The sequence below is a fragment of the Alexandromys fortis genome, unplaced genomic scaffold, assembly GCF_014885135.2.
Source record: "Alexandromys fortis isolate MF-2015 unplaced genomic scaffold, M_Fortis_MF-2015_v1.1 scaffold_36, whole genome shotgun sequence".
NCBI classification, from domain to species: Eukaryota; Metazoa; Chordata; class Mammalia; order Rodentia; family Cricetidae; genus Alexandromys; species Alexandromys fortis.
The window spans coordinates 6,218,065-6,233,602 of record NW_026067915.1 but is presented as its reverse complement, the minus strand read 5'-3'; the positions used below and the strand labels follow the sequence as shown (position 1 = coordinate 6,233,602).

At 42.2% G+C, this 15,538-nt stretch overlaps 2 protein-coding genes across 4 annotated transcripts in view; one reads left to right on the top strand and one right to left on the bottom strand.

The window, feature by feature from the left end:
* Positions 1-363: 363 nt before the first annotated feature.
* Aste1 (asteroid homolog 1) lies at positions 364-9,496 on the bottom strand. 3 transcript variants are annotated; one of them, XM_050139200.1, is made up of 5 exons: positions 9,310-9,496; positions 6,474-7,785; positions 3,897-4,107; positions 2,192-2,387; positions 364-709 (listed from the first exon to the last, which is right to left on the bottom strand). In XM_050139200.1, exons 1-5 carry the CDS (start codon positions 9,480-9,482, stop codon positions 379-381), a joined length of 2,223 nt encoding a protein of 740 aa, XP_049995157.1. In that variant the 5' UTR covers positions 9,483-9,496; the 3' UTR covers positions 364-378. The 3 variants fall into 3 exon arrangements, with proteins under 3 accessions (XP_049995157.1, XP_049995158.1, XP_049995159.1); XM_050139201.1 differs by having other exon boundaries at positions 9,209-9,447; XM_050139202.1 differs by lacking the exon at positions 9,310-9,496 and having other exon boundaries at positions 6,474-7,534; positions 7,627-7,678.
* An 83-nt stretch (positions 9,497-9,579) lies between these two features.
* The window catches only part of Nek11 (NIMA related kinase 11), a 203,760-nt gene continuing 197,801 nt past the window's right edge, over positions 9,580-15,538 (top strand). The window contains exons 1-2 of the mRNA XM_050139439.1: positions 9,580-9,637; positions 11,482-11,795. Of these exons, the coding sequence (XP_049995396.1) occupies positions 11,629-11,795 (167 nt within the window). The 5' untranslated portion in view covers positions 9,580-9,637; positions 11,482-11,628. The remainder of the gene's footprint in view (positions 9,638-11,481; positions 11,796-15,538) is intronic.

The following is a 15,538-nucleotide window of genomic DNA, read 5'->3' as shown; positions in this document are numbered from 1 at the left end:
TATTTATTATAATTAACCAATGACCTTCCTCCATCAGTCAACCAAAGGGAAATAGAAGAGGGAGGGAAAGAAAGGCCAGGCCAAACACCACATGTAGTGAATCTTCCTGATTCAACCGTGCCTCTTGGTGACTTCTTGTCTCAGTACACAGCAGTCAAGTCTGGTCTTTGTACTTGGCAGACTGTTGATAAAATGTTCTCATTATTTCTTTGTGTGCTTTTCCCCAAGCAGCTTAAGCAAGTATGACTCCTGGAATCAGGTACTAACTAGGTCCTTACTGTCTGGTGAAGGCAACTCCTAAAGAAAAGTTAGTTTCAAGGGAGGTAAGAGATTTTTTTTTTTTAAGTTAGAACAAGTCTCATGTGCTATACAGACTGTTTATTCAAGCTCTGAGGTCTCTAAGTGCTCCTCCAAGCTTTCAACCATTAACAGCCCAAACCGATTGCTTCTGTCATACCAGTGCTTGCTGTCTGAAGTGGTTACCACTTTGTTCTTTGACTGGCTGGTAACCTTTTTCTTTTGCCTCCTTTTCTTTGAGTTTGATTGAGTCTTTGGTACAAATAATTCAGCTGGGGCATATGACTTCGTGGCATTGAACAGATGTTCATACAGTTGCTTTGCTTCAGGACACATGCTCAGGAGGCTTTCTGCAGAAGTGGATGCTAGCAGTTGCTGGCAGAGTCCGTGCACCAGGCTTCCACTGTACAACCTGTTCAGTGAGAGAATGTGATTTGAAAGCATCAGTTCAATGCAATGGGACAACTACGATGAACATTTCCAGTAGAAGTATCTAAACACTCAGCTTACTGCTCCTAAATAAACAGTAAAATTACTTATTGGAACCGAGTGACATGAACCCTTGTGATGATGCTAGATCAGAGTTAAATTGGCCTCTCTAACACTGCAGAGGAAAGGAATTTAATGAAATGGCCTTGGTAGACAAAATAGGCAGTTTATTACAGTATCAGAAAATTGCAGTGGCATCATTTGTATGGCATTTGGAATAAAAAGCCACTACACAAATGCAAAAGGGTATTAACTAGAACCCCTAAATTTAATGACTCATGGCAAGAGCTGATCAACCTGGTGTACTTTGGCAATCAGTGCAGTCCTCAATAAGTGTAAAATCATCATTTAAGAAGTCTTGATTATGCTGAGATGCAACAATAATCCTGCAGAAAACATATTAGCAAAAACATAAGTGATATTGTTGCTCCCGTTTTGATGTGAAGGGAACTGTAGCATGTGTACCCAGCGAAGATCCAGTTAAGAATGACCAAAATTATCAAAGGAACAAGCACAAAGACAAAAGGCCAGTTTATTAGACTTGTGTGGAGGGTTTTGTGTTAGCTCAGACATGCGGTCCAGAGATACATTAACAAAAGTAGGGTTGGGCTTACAGGTCAGTGGTAGAGTGCTTGCCTGACTTGCACAAGGCCTTGTCTTTGGTTCCTAGTACCACACAAACACCAAGCAAGCAACCCTTTTGTTGCTAAACTTTATGGTGCCACATCTTTTTACTCACTGGAAATACGCCAAGCTCTGGACTTGTACTTGAGTTTGCATGGAATACAGATGAAGCATGTATACAACCTCAAATCCCATTTCCTAGCCATTGCCTTATGTTACTCTCCCTCTGATACTTTCTGATGGACAGTTACCCAGATGCCTAATCCATTGTTACTATCACTTTCCCATGGGCTCACGTCTGTCCCACCCAGCTTAAACTCCAGAGTTAAACTCGGGCATACATGTTCAGCTCCCTTCTTCCTATAGACAAGACAAATCCCCAGGGAAAGCTCCAAGAGAACAGAGATTTTCTTGTTGTTTACCTCACCCTAGCACAAACTATTTGAGTGAATGACAAATGGCAAGAAATGTCATCATATACATATATGTATACACACACACACACACACACACAAATACACCAGTAATGGGATAGCCTAGGAGTTGAGTGGCATAAAAATTCTCCACAAAGTAATCATTCAAACACCAAAAAGAAATGAGAGGTAATTATTTACCTCTCAACTGATTTTTGAAAAACTAGAAACAGTAGAAACTGGGACTATTTTCCATTTCCAGAACTTGAGTTCTAACTGTTCTGAGACTGAGAACAGTAACACTGACTACTGTCAGAGCATCCTGTTTTAGACATAAAGAAAGGAATCTTTGTACCCATGGTGCTTACTGAGTTAGGTCTGGCTCTGGGAGAGGAGTGCACAGCAGCTGGTTGAGATACAACCCCATCTGGAGACAGCACTGCCACTGACAGAAGACGTGAGCTGTGTCTAAATCCAATCTTGCACCTGGCTGCATGGACGCCTTCACCCGCTGTAACTCTTCATACAGCACCTTGGCACCACCTGCCCGTGGGTCTTCCTCACCTAGATAAAGAAACCACCGAAAGGCAGCATTTCCCAAGCACTGCATTCGTCTGCACTCTTTGTATATAGCAGCATCAAAGCCCCAAAGACAGTTAGTTTGAAAACTCGTTGCTTTTCTCTTCTGGTTTCATAAATGTCTTATAAAAGCTGAAATATTTACACTAACAGTCTCTTTTCATGACTTTATTCAATCCCAAATTATTTTTCCTTGAAATAAGATCTCTCCTATAGTAGTATGCTACCTGACCTTAAACAAATCTGCATGTAATTCTCTAAGATCAGTGTCTATGAAATAGCACATTAAACACCATTCTCTTCACTGTTTTTATCTGCTCTTTCCTTTCACAGACGCCCCCATGGGGGTAGCACACTTGCTTAAAGACAGCTCATATAGGTTCAGAGTACATTGTTGCCTGTTGTACAGGAGGAAAACTAAAGTATGAATACTTCATTGCTTAACAGAAGGGGCAAGAACTGACAACCTTAGCAGATGCAACTTATGCAGGTTTGTTTGAGCAGAGGTGCACAAAATAATCTTGGGACCAACTTGAAAGTAATAAAAAGGAGGCCCACCTTTCACAATTAGCAGGAAGCAAGGCACTGGGCCTGCCTTGGTGCAGGGTCCATATTTCCTAAAAGAAAACAAACAGACATGCCCCTTCTATAGGACTCATGCAAAATCTTAACGGGCTCATGCTATGGGAGTTTCTGTGTTTATTTAAACAGAACATAGCTCCAAACAGTGTTCTTACAGCCATGAGCCTGACTTGTTTTGATTGTCATATATTAGTGGTCCCTCTTGTCACATTTGAGCTTGGTTATTTGGGATGTTTTGAGTCCATGCTGTTTCATTCTTAATATAGAATACACCCAAGGTAGGACCATCTACAGAACTCTTTCCACGATGTTTTTTCTCTGTCCACACATGGTGTTCATAATCTTTTGAGAAAGTTGCATTAAAGAACTAAAATGTTCCAATACTTCATTCATTACCTCACCCAATATTTTAATGCAGACAAAACTGCCCAGGCTATTTCTCTAATGGAAACAAGTTTTTTTTTTCTTTCTATTATTACTTACATATTAGTTGAAACTTAATATCCTTAAAGAAAGAAAATAATACAAGCAAGAATGCTAAGGTTGGAGTATTGAGAAGTTTCATTTTCTGGGCAAGTGCAAGTAATGTATTCTGCTGCTGCTGCTGCTGCTGCTGCTGCTGCTGCTGCTGCTGCTGCATTGGTGGTGATGGGGCATCAATTACCTCATAGCAGACAGGCAGGCAGTACTAGTACATCTCAGCTCTTTACCTGTGGCCAAACTCCTGGCTCCGAGTTTGGTATATGCAACTGTTAGGAATATTTTTACCTGTGAAGGGCATTTTGGCACCTTCACTTCTAAGTTCTGTAATAGTCAATTGTGTGTGTGTGTGTGTGTGTGTGTGTGTAAATTCTTGAGGATGTACAGTTTATATACAACTTGACAAAACATTCCTGGGTTTCTAGAACCTACCAGGGCAGTTGATAATGGCATGCAAGGGCTCCATCAGCATCCCCAGCAGTAAGGCCTGCAGATGATGGAGCTTTGCCTTGGCCTCTGTGGACTGCAACCAGTAACAAGTGACAGCAATGGGCAACTTCAGCAAAGTAGGGATGGCCTCCAGGACAACCTGTTTGACCTTCAGGGCTTCTAACAGAAGCATCCGCCGCCTAGGCAAGGGGAGCTGAAACATCAAATATTCCGCAAATTAGGGATTTTTTTTTTTTATGGTAGCATTGAAGAGATCTAATTCAGTTATAGAAGTTAATAAATTACATTTGGTTCTTTGAAGGAATGTATCTTCTATGCCCTCTAAATAGCTTTTCTTGTGTTTCTGCCCTGTCTCTCTGTACTGCATATTCAATACACACATCCTTCAGGAAGCTTGTTAGAAATTCAGTTCTGAGGCCCTACCCCTTAATTTTGGTTCAGTAATCTGAGGGGAGCCTAAGAACTTGTAACTGAAGCCCACATACTTTACTATGGGAAACTAAGATCTACATCTGCTCTGCTCTTACGTGCTAGTGGATCTGTTACCACTTTCTCTGATGCCATAACTAAGCATCTCCACAAAATAAATTACAAATACCTCTGGCATGTGGCGGCTCCAGGGTGAGAGATCTACTGAAGTCAGACAGGCCAGTCTTGGTGAAGTCCCATGCTGTGCCTGCAGCACACGGACGGACTCACTTTCCCTACACTTTATAGTAGAAAGTACTTCAAACACAGGCGGAGAAGGAAACAGCCTGGAGCTTTGGGCTGCTCGCTGAATTTTTGAATCTCAAGATGTTGTGAATCATACAGAGCCTTATAGGCCACACTTTGATGAACATTTACGAAAGACTCCTAGTGTCTCTATGCAGTCAGAGAAACACTTTCCCTTCCAGAGGATGAGCCAGTGCCGTACATCCTTAGCACTTAACGGGTGGTTAGTACAGTGACTGAGAGATGAGATACTAGTTTTAGTATATTTCTAGGCTTGTGCATCCATTATTAATCCCAGAACATTCTCATCACCTCCAAAAGCAGCGCTGTTCCTGCAGGTAGTTAATTCCCAGTGCTAAGGGTGCTCCTGATACCCACTTCCAAATCCCTCTGTGCTGTCACTAGTGGGCACACAAGGGGCATTGTGGGTCACATAATTCTTTCTTGTGGAGTGCCAATCTGTTCATTCTAAGAAGCTGAACATTCTTGCTTTTCCCAACTAGATCTTAGTGGCAGCTCCACCTTTTCCACTCCCTAGGAAGTGACGATCACTACCACATGTCCCTTGGGAATCGAACTGGAAGCCAGGAAACAGGCTGCTGACTTTCATACTTGAGTAGGCTCATGCCAATGACCCTGTGAATATGCAAGTGAATATTTAGTTGGTGCTAAAAAACAAACAAAAATCTAGTGGGCACTGCAACTGGCTTTATAAATTCATTTACATTTAATTTGTTTAATTGTGTTATCAAAATAGTTTCATCTGTTATTCTTAGTATATTGACATATTATCAAAATAAAGGCAAGACTGGAATCCATGAGAATATTTTCTTCCTTGAAATGATGACTGATTTGAGTGTTACTTAGAATTAAGCAACAACAAGGTAGGCTAAGGCATGCTTTTAAGGATGGGTTTAAGCAAGTCGCCAGGATGCCACAAGCTTAAAGCCTAAAAAGAGACCTTCATTGATAAAAACAAAACCTTTAGATAGAAGCATCAGTATCAATCCTAATTCAACTCTGAGATAATCTAAGATGCTGTTAGGCCCGTATCAAGTGCCTATATGTACACTCCTTTTACAGTTCAAGTTATATAACTCTGTTCTAGTTGGGATCAATATAGTACAATAACTGCAAAGAAACGGGTTACTGAAGAACACAACACTGAGAATAGCAAATTTAGCGCTACAGGTGCTAGGTTTGCTGTTAGTATTGATACTAACTAGGTGACTAAGAGGTTACCTAGTTCCCTGGAGTTCGTTTTCAAACACAACATTAAGGCATGGTGGGAAACAATGTGTTACATTAAGAGAGACAGTACATATTATAGTGATATTGTTTATGATCTAACAAAGTTTGCCTGAAGATCAGAGTGCAAAGCTAGCCACACCAGTCAGCCATACAGGCCAGGTAGTGGTGGCACACACATTTAATCCTAGCAGCCACACTAGTTAGCCACAGAAGCTGGGCGGTGGTGGCACACACATTTAATCCCAGGATTTGGGAGACAGAGGCAAAGGGATCTCTATTAGTTCAAGGCCACCTTGGACTACTTAAGATTGAATCTGTCTAAACACACAGAGGTGATCCCAGCACTTGGGGTCACACACCTTTAATTCCAGCACTAGAGGAATGTAAGGCGGGATGAGACGGGAACTCACTCTCTTTTTAGTCTGAAGATTTCGTAGAGGTAAGAGCTCGCTAGTAGGTAGCTGCTTTGCTTCTCTGATCTTTCAGCTTGAACCCCACTATCTATCTCTGGGTTTTTGTTAATCATGCTACAACATATAAAAGCAACTTATTATCTATAGATTTTTAAGAATTGTATTAGTTTTACAAACTTACCTCAGTCAATTTGCTCAAGTCAGAATGATTCTTGAGCAGTTGTTTTGCATAAACAACCGATGTTTTGATATTTTTATCAATTCTTTCCACTTCATTGAAAGCTGGAGGCTGAGAAGGCACTGCATTCTGGGAAATACCTTCTGGATGTGATGAGGTATTCAAAAGAAGCCCATAGATGACTTGCCGGATGGGCTGAGCTATTCTGTGGGCATTTGGTCGCTGCATGTTTTCTACCTGTGTGTGAAGAAAGGTCCTCTGAAGCACCAGAGCATCACTGATGAAAGGTGGTAGCTGGCCTTTAGCTAAGGTTACTACTACCCACTCTGGCAAGCCCAGATTCAAAGCGTCTGGACAGACGTAAGTTCCATAGTAGAAGAAGTCCTGCAGCTTCACCTGGGACGGCTGGTACTCTTCCATGGAAGTGCAGAGATGTTCCTTAACATCTTCTCGGCCCTTTCTGGGGAGATGCTTCAGGACATTCTCCAGTGCTTCAGCGGGGTCATCAAAGTGAGACAACCAGTTCAGAAGTCCCAGAACTCGGTGGTATCTCCTCCCCTTAGAACTAAGAGGAAGCCGTGCTTTGCTGATGAGTGTCTCTATGATGGGCAGATTAACGTGGTCGTTTCCACACAGCACCGCAAAGAGAGGTAGGAGAGTCTTGTTCATGTTGCTGAAGTAACGGCAGAATGCATCGAGGGAAAAGCATTTGGCAGGAATATAGTAATCCTGTGTGTTCTTAACAGTGTTCACATTTCTCCACTGAAAACTATTCAGTGGGCAAAACCCACTTCGCAGGTCAAAAATGCAAAAGTCACTATCTGATGATAGCACAGGGCAATTCCAGTGATTGGCAAGTGTCATGATGTCCCGATCTGCTTCCGAGAAGCTCTGAACAAAACACACCTTAAGCCTGATCAAAACCTGTATAAACACTTCTCGGATGAGTAAGGGACACACATTCCCACGCCCGCCGACAGAAAGGGAATGGGCCGCCTGGATCTTCTCTCTAGCTCGATCCTTCAGAGTTGTAAGCTTCTTATCTGAAATGTCACATCCTCCATCTAATACAACATAGGGACAGATATGACAAGCGAACAGTGACTCAAAGAATCTCTGTACAACGTCTGCAAATGAATCATAGTCCCCTCCATACCGGAGTTCCAAGTCTGAGTTGAAGCAAAGTCGATGGAAGAGAGAATAGCCATCGATGATAACTTTTGTGTCCCTCAGTTTCAGATCAGTGAAGAACTCATTACTGTAATCTTCCACGAAACTCATGAGTCCTCTGATGCCCATGATGACTGACAGCTGCCTGGGAAACGAGAAAAAAAAAAACCAATTTCAGTGGACGGTGCTTCCGAAGGCCATTCCTGGTTGCTAATCTCACTGTATCTGGAACCAACCCAGACCCAAGCTGCTGGGTATACTGATAAAGGAATTGTTCTTAATTGGATCACTGGAGGTGGGAAGACCCACCTTTAATCTAGGCCACACCTTCTGGCAGCAGCCTATATAAAGGATACGGACGACAAAGAAAGTTCTTGCTCTTGGCCCACTTGCTCTAACTCTCCCTGGCAAGTTCATTCCTTGCCAACTTCTTCAGCATTCTGGAGGGCACCGGAGAGCAGCTGAGATAGGCAGGCTCGTGGACTGAACAACTACTGCATTCTTGGGCCTTTCGTTGCCACTGCTAGAATAGCTGGGCCACTGACTTTAAGTCACTCTGATAAGCCCTGTGTGTCTGTGTGTGTACACAGATCCTGCCGTCAGTTCTGGTTCTCTAGAGAATCCTGATTAACACAGTGCTCTCAGGGGCACCAGATCATCGCCTCAGTAGAAAATGAGACTTGCTCTTCGGTTAAACTATATTGGCCGTCAGCACGTCTAGCTGAGCATTCACAAGGCACAAACCCAATCATTTCGTGGGGTTTGATCTTTGGTTAATGGTGGAGGCTACTCCTGGCCTCACTGGAACACTATGGTCACACCAACAGGAATTCTATGGATTCTGCTACTGATATTATGTTTCCATTTTATAAGGTGGAGTATCTGTTTGGTGAGGGTCAAGGCAAAAAGTCCTAACCTATAAAAATGACATCCTTATCAATGCCTTAAATCTCAGTGTTGGGCACATAAGGATCCAGTTTTTCTTATGGACCCTTCTTACAGGTCTTGAGTGTGGGGCCATTAGATGCAGTCTGGGGTAAGAAAAAGCAACCGCTTTATGCTTCTAAGACCCCAACTATCCAATTTTAGCTCCAATTATTTACATCAGCTTCTGGCCTATCTCTGGCTAACGACTCATAGGACTGGTTGGTGCTACTGATTTTCCCTCTAGCTTACTGTGGCACTATTACCAGCCTTGCCTTTCTTTAAAATTGTGAAATGTTGTTTCAGTCTTAGAATTATTGCACTTTGATTTTTTTGAGATGCCACGTAAAAATTCATCACCCAGAATTTCTTGGTTTTGGCATCTGCCTACATTTCACCTCACTTCAGATCCACCTCAGTCGACACCTCTGCACTGAACAGTCATTTCTTTCCCGATTTGTCGTGTGGTTTCTGCAAACTCACGACTAATGTGAGCAAATGAGATGACCTTGCATTTGCTCAACAAATGCAAGCCGGATAGGGCAAAGGTGCAAGCCGGGTAGGGCAAAGGTGCGCAAAAGACGTAGGATCTAATTGCTCATACACAGACCTCCTACCCCAAGCCATCTCAGCCCTCGACCCACCTGCTGCTTCCTCCTGGCCCCCCACTTTCTTCATCAGCAGCCCAGGGTGGCCTGGCAGACCCGCACGTGAGTAGAAGACCGCGAGCGGAAACCGGAAGTACCTGGACGTCACTGGGAAGCCTGGCTCAGAGAAGCTGAGGGCGCTGATGGGAGGGAAAGTGTTTTCGGGCCGGTGGCGGTAACTTGGTGTAGGATGAGGTGTTTGTCTCACGAGAGCGACCTCTTCCTCAGGAATTCTCTGCCCGCCTCGCCCCGACTCTTTGCGCCGCCTCATAGGGTCGCACGCGCTTCCGCGGGCCTGGCGGCCCAATCCCGACTTCCCAGCAGCCCCCGCGCCGTCTCCGTGGCGACGGCGTCAAACAACCAGGCCCGCCGAGGCCAGAAGCTTTAGGCTGAGGCGTGGCCGGTCGCTGGTCAGCGACCGGAAAGGTAACAAAAGTGGAGCTCGGGCAGCCGGGCCCCCGCAGCCCCCGGACCCTATTTCCCCTCGGAAGAATAAGCGCTCAGCCCCTCGATATACTTACCTGCTTTGCGAAAATCAGGGTTTATTTGTTGAAGAGACAGGAAGTTGTTCCTTTTACCTCAGGGTTAGCGTTTACCTCTCAGGTCAGATTTAGCAGAACCCGGTCAGGACCACTTCCTAGTGCGTGTTATGTGGGCATAAACCACTCGGTCCCCACCGCGGTCAACACTTGGGTTTTCCTTGGCCTGTCCCAGTGGGATGGGTCGTTTTCCTTAGGAATGGTTAGCACAAAGTGGGTATCTCTCTGCTTTCTCCGAGTTCCCATCCTGCTTTCTCCTCCCCCCCCCCTTTTTTTTTCCTTTGGACCACAGTTGGTTTTCTGAACCCTTCTTTGCTCTCCAAACGTTTACGGATACGATATATTAGCTGTTAGTGAGACACCAGGGATACAGCGATAACATTTGTTCCCATCACCCAAGTTCATCCACCGCCCTAGTTTCAGATCCACGCTGCCCTATATGTACATTATGTGGTTATGAACAGGGAACGAGAGTGACAGAGTTGAGTCTGTGAGATTAGCCTGGAGGGGCTGTTTACAAACTGCCGGGTTTGTCTCCCCATTACAGATAGAAGCTTCAGAACTCCATCTTGCCTTGGGTCCTTCACTAAATTTTAATCTCCTCTCCACAATAAGGAAAATTATTAGTGATCCGAAAGGCTGTGGCTACGCCATACACTTTTCCAAACGGCTTACTTTATCTAGAAATGGACCACTTTTATGGCAATCAAAAAGCAAACAAAGTACCTTTTAGAGGCCTACACTGTAGGTGCTGTAGATTTTCCTAACATTTCCATGAAGAGGGGTATCGCTGTCACTGGAACTGGGTGAAACAGCAGATTAGTATATTCTTTAAAGAAGACAGTATTACAACCGGGCCTTATGCTTCTGTTTTGCAAATTTTCGTGTTTGATTGCTCTGGTAGGTTTTGTGGTAAATGCCAAGCCTAGAGATCATCATTAATAACAGTACTTTTTCTTGATGCTTTAGAATTGTTAAATATATTAACCTAAGGCCAATACATAGTATTCGGCATAAAATCATTTTCATGCAAATTTAAAACAAAGCAAAATTTTCAAGAAAACATTTAACACTTGGATGGAACAAGGGTATGTTCTGTGGAATACCTTCTCATGAAATGGTTCTGCTGTTCATCACTGCCGTAGATTTCAAAGCTCCTTGAGGAATTATGGTTTTACCGATAATACATTCATATTCAGCTACTTTTAAAACGCAGCTTTAGGTTCGAGTTGTATTTTGTTACTTCTAATCCAAGGATATAACTCTGCACCCAGTATAATAAAAACAGAATCAAACTTTGCTTAGGATGAAAGGGAGAAAAAAACCACTCCAAATTAATATTCCTTCACATATCTAGTAATAAACTAAAAAAACTGTGATTTACTTTAGTCTACATGAAAGAAATGCAAAGGAAAGCTGGCTATGCTAATTCCTGGTTTAAACCAGAGTAGACATAGAAGGGACAGATCACCACAAGAAAGTTGATACAATCTGTGCATTAAGGGAAGATATGGTCCTGTGTTTGGATAATCTCTTTACATTGACAGGGAGTATACACATCTCAGAAGTCAGTAAAGTTTTGACTGTAAATCCAGAAAGGCTGTCTTTATAAGAAAGTGCCTTCTAGAGTTTGCAGCATTTTCACCACAACACATACACACACGCTAACTGGTGTGATAACACAAGGTATGGTGCAGGTATCATTTTCAAAAGCTTATACTTTTTTTGTAGGAATCTTATAGCTGCCTTTAGACATGATCTGTGGATTTTCCATATTTCCGGCATCAGTCTCCACTTCCTGCTTGACTCTTTGACCACCAGCTGGGAGGCCTGGCTGTTTCTGTGGATAAACAAGCCAGTTTTAACTTGCTTGGAGCAATGCTGAAATTCCAAGAGACTAAGTGTGCGAGAGGGTGCACAGCCACTTCCAAGTATCCAGCTCCCTTGATTGCAAGAAGATATGTTCTTCAGCAGAAACTTGGCAGTGGAAGTTTTGGAACTGTCTATCTGGTGTCAGACAAGAACGCCAAACAGGGGGAGGAGCTGTAAGTAATAAAATGTTCAAATCTGTGCATAGCCACAGGCTAGGCTGATTTTAGAACATGTCGTCATATCTGCTCTAAAATTGAGCTACACTCCCAGCCCCAGGAAAGATTATAAAAAACAACAATAATAATCACTTCAGATCCAGATAAAGTATTCAGATGACGCAGAGAAGGTGAATAGGGTAGATTATGTAAAAATGACTTTTTGATGCATACCACAGTCTCAGTGGCAATATGTCCCCACTGACCTTGGTCGGGACTTCTCTACTGAGAAAAGCTGAATTCTTCAAGATGATGACTGTTTTTAGAAATGCTACAAAAATGAAAATAAACAATAATTCACATGCCAGATAAATGACTGCTGAAGGAAAGACGGTATTTTCTTTGGCTTCTTTGAAGAGCCCTCCAGAATCAGTAATCAGAAGCTAGAAACTTAAAACGAATGGATCTTCTCATTCAAAATAGTTCACATTAATGGTACCCTTGTCACCTATAATTTTGCTCAGACTCTGTAAACTCTGGAAAATTCTTGATACCATTGCTTGATCCTCTCTTACAGTATCCATTTTGGATTAATCTGTCTTCTATTTGTTGCAGTTTAAAGTTAGTTGGAACTGAAGTTAGGCTGGGATGGTGGTTCAGTTGACAAAATGCTTGTCATGCAAGCTTTGGGCCTGAGTTTGATCCCTAGGAGCCCCATAAAACAAGATAGGTGTGGTGGCATGTATTTATAATCTCTGTGTTGTGGAGTCTGAGACAGATTGGTCCCTGGAGCTAGCTAGCCATCAGCCAAGCAAAATTGCCAAACTCCTGTTTCAGTGAGAGACCTTGTCTCAAAAACAAGGTGATTAGAAATTGAAGAACAATGAAACCTAAAGTTGATTCCTAGTCTCTCTTTCACACACACACACACACACACACACACACACACACACACACACACACAGAGAGAGAGAGAGAGAGAGGGGGGGGGGAGAGGAGAAAGAGAAAGAAAGGGAGGTAACATGGAAGGAATATAAAACAAATGATGTACCCAAGAAGCTCTTTGCTCTGGAAGATCAGCTGTCTGTCCTAGTATGTAGGCGGAGGCTGCTTGTTCATTCCTGGCTGCCGGACCTGAAATAATCACACAGAAACTGTATTAATTGCAATACTGTTTGGTCAATAGCTTAAGCATATTTCTAGCTAGTTCTTACATCTTAAATTAACCCATTTCTATCAATCTGTGAATCACCACGTGTTTGTGGCCTACCAGTAAGGTTTAGTCCAGCGTCTGTCTCCTGCTGCAGCTCCATGGCTTCTCTTTGACTCCGCCCGCTCTCTCCTCCTCTATCGGCTTGGAATTCCCACCTCACTCTACTCTGCACTGCAATAGGCCCAAAGCAGCTTCTTTATTAAACAATGGTATTCACAGCATACAGAGGGGAATCCTACATCACCTCCCCCTTTCTGTCTAAATAAAAAGGAAGGTTTTAACTTTAACATAGTAATATTACATACAACAAAACAGTTATCAACCAAGGTTTACAGTTACAATATTTATATCTACTTTATCTTTTATTATAACTAAGGAAAACTATAATTATTACTGTTCATCAACTCCATGAAAGACTCAAGAAGGATGTAATATTACCAAGTAAACAGGAAGTGCATTGTAAGCAACTCCCAAAACTCTATAATTGATAAAGACATCTTGCTGCCTGGATAGTCACCCAAAGTTCTTCTGTAATATTGAGGCACCCATTTTCAGCCTACAGGCCCATAGTATCTGACAGACTTTTCCATGAAGTAGGAAATTTCAAAGATAGTTCCACCTATATTGGCAGTTTGTCAGTCACTTTCTTCTGTGTACTGCAGAATGTCTGGCAGACTCTGTCATGAAGCGGGACCCTGAAGGGATTGCCTTACCTTCTTTAGGCAACTTCAGCAATCATTTTTCTGTGGGTCCTGAGGGTCCAGTTCATACAGCATACCATCAAACAGTCTAGGCAATAGCAGTTTCCTGCCTAAATGGCTAAGAAACTCCATAAAGAGCCTCTTGGATGCCCATAATCCTCTTGAAGTAGATTGGTGCTGCTAGAACAGATGTGTCTCATTGTCATGTAAAGTCCCAAGTTCTTAAACATTTTCAATGCCATATTCAATTAGTCTTTGAAAGGTTTGAAGAATAACTATTCATCTGAAATATATCTCTGTACATCTAGAAAACCTAACTCACATGACTACAGGTTTGACTATCATAAATGACTATCTATTAATATGTATATCTTAATTATACACTACATTTTTAAAATGAGCTGCACAAACACAATACCTTAAGCAAGAGCAGAAATACATATAACATAATTGACCTTAAATTTGTATCAATAAACCAAGATCCATACCAATGCAAAATATTCCTCTCTAAATCATATCCCCCTTTAAATGTAAACAAGCATTTATAAACAATCAATTAGGGAATTTGGATGTAGTTCTCTCCAAATTGCTTCCTGCTTTTTGTTAGGCTAAGTATTTTGGGGGCTTTATGGAGACCTTTCAGAGTGTCTTGGTTTATCAAACCACATTACTCTGGAAGGAATCCACAGGTTCTCATCCTCTGGAAACAAAAACTGAACTTCTTTTCTAAAGCAACATATTTTTAGACCCAAATTTTGAAGTCAAGATACCTTTAAAATATGTGTGTTGGTTTATCTTAGCAGCCTGTTCAATGAAATGTCCCTCTGTACTTACCTCATCCACAGACAAAAAATTAAAAGAAAACACAATAATATACATAATCGAGATGCTCTCTGTATATTCCATCTTTATGTGGCCTATTTTCCTTTTCTCCTTTAATCTATGATTGTAGTCTGTCTCTTTAAAGACTTTGTTTTTTTTTAAAACAATTTACTTCTTTTTATAACTCTCTATACTCTTTTTTTCTCTCTCCCAAGCCCACATACATTTATCCAACACTGTGACCCACTCAGAGATCTTTTTCATCTGAATCTCTTTTTATTGTGTATCTGTAATGCTTTTATGACCAGAACCACTTTTTAAAATGCTAAGCGGTGTGGCTAGGACTAATGCTGCTTTGTCTTTTGGCTCCACTCAGTCCAACTTGGTGGGGGTCCATTTACTTCCTCTGAGACTGCCAGGTGGAAGCCATCCTTACCACTTCAACCCTGGTAACCAGTTGGCCTATGCTGCTACCAAGTAACTTGCAGCATGCTGCCCACAAGTCCCATTCAAGTGCTCAGCCTCCTAAAGAGCCAGAGTTTGTGCTGCCAAAACCAGGAAGCCACCCATCATTTCTTATGTTGAGTAAGTAACCCTTTTCTTAAAGGAGCTGTGGCATCTCTGCTCACTGCCAGCAAACAGAGCTCATCTGAAAAAAAAAATGTGGCTTCCAAGAAACTGCTAAACTCTTCTTTTGTGCCTAGAATTTCTTTCCAAGCTTTCTCCAGTTTTACTTGGCTGTAGCTGCCCCACATTGGCATACCAGCTAGTGTCTATTTTCGTCTTTAGCAGCCTCTGGTTCTTGCCATTGAATATTTAAGTATGGGTTGAAATCAACATGATAAATGACTTTCTATGTCTTGCTATATTGTAGGAATTATAAAAGTGTTACCAATGGTTTATTTTAAAGATCAACTTTTGAAATTGTCTCCATGTATCACATTTGAACAAGTTGTAGTTTTCTAGAATTTGACATTTCCAGTCAGTCCAGCATGAAGAAGGGTGAAATCTGGTATTTTTCTGGG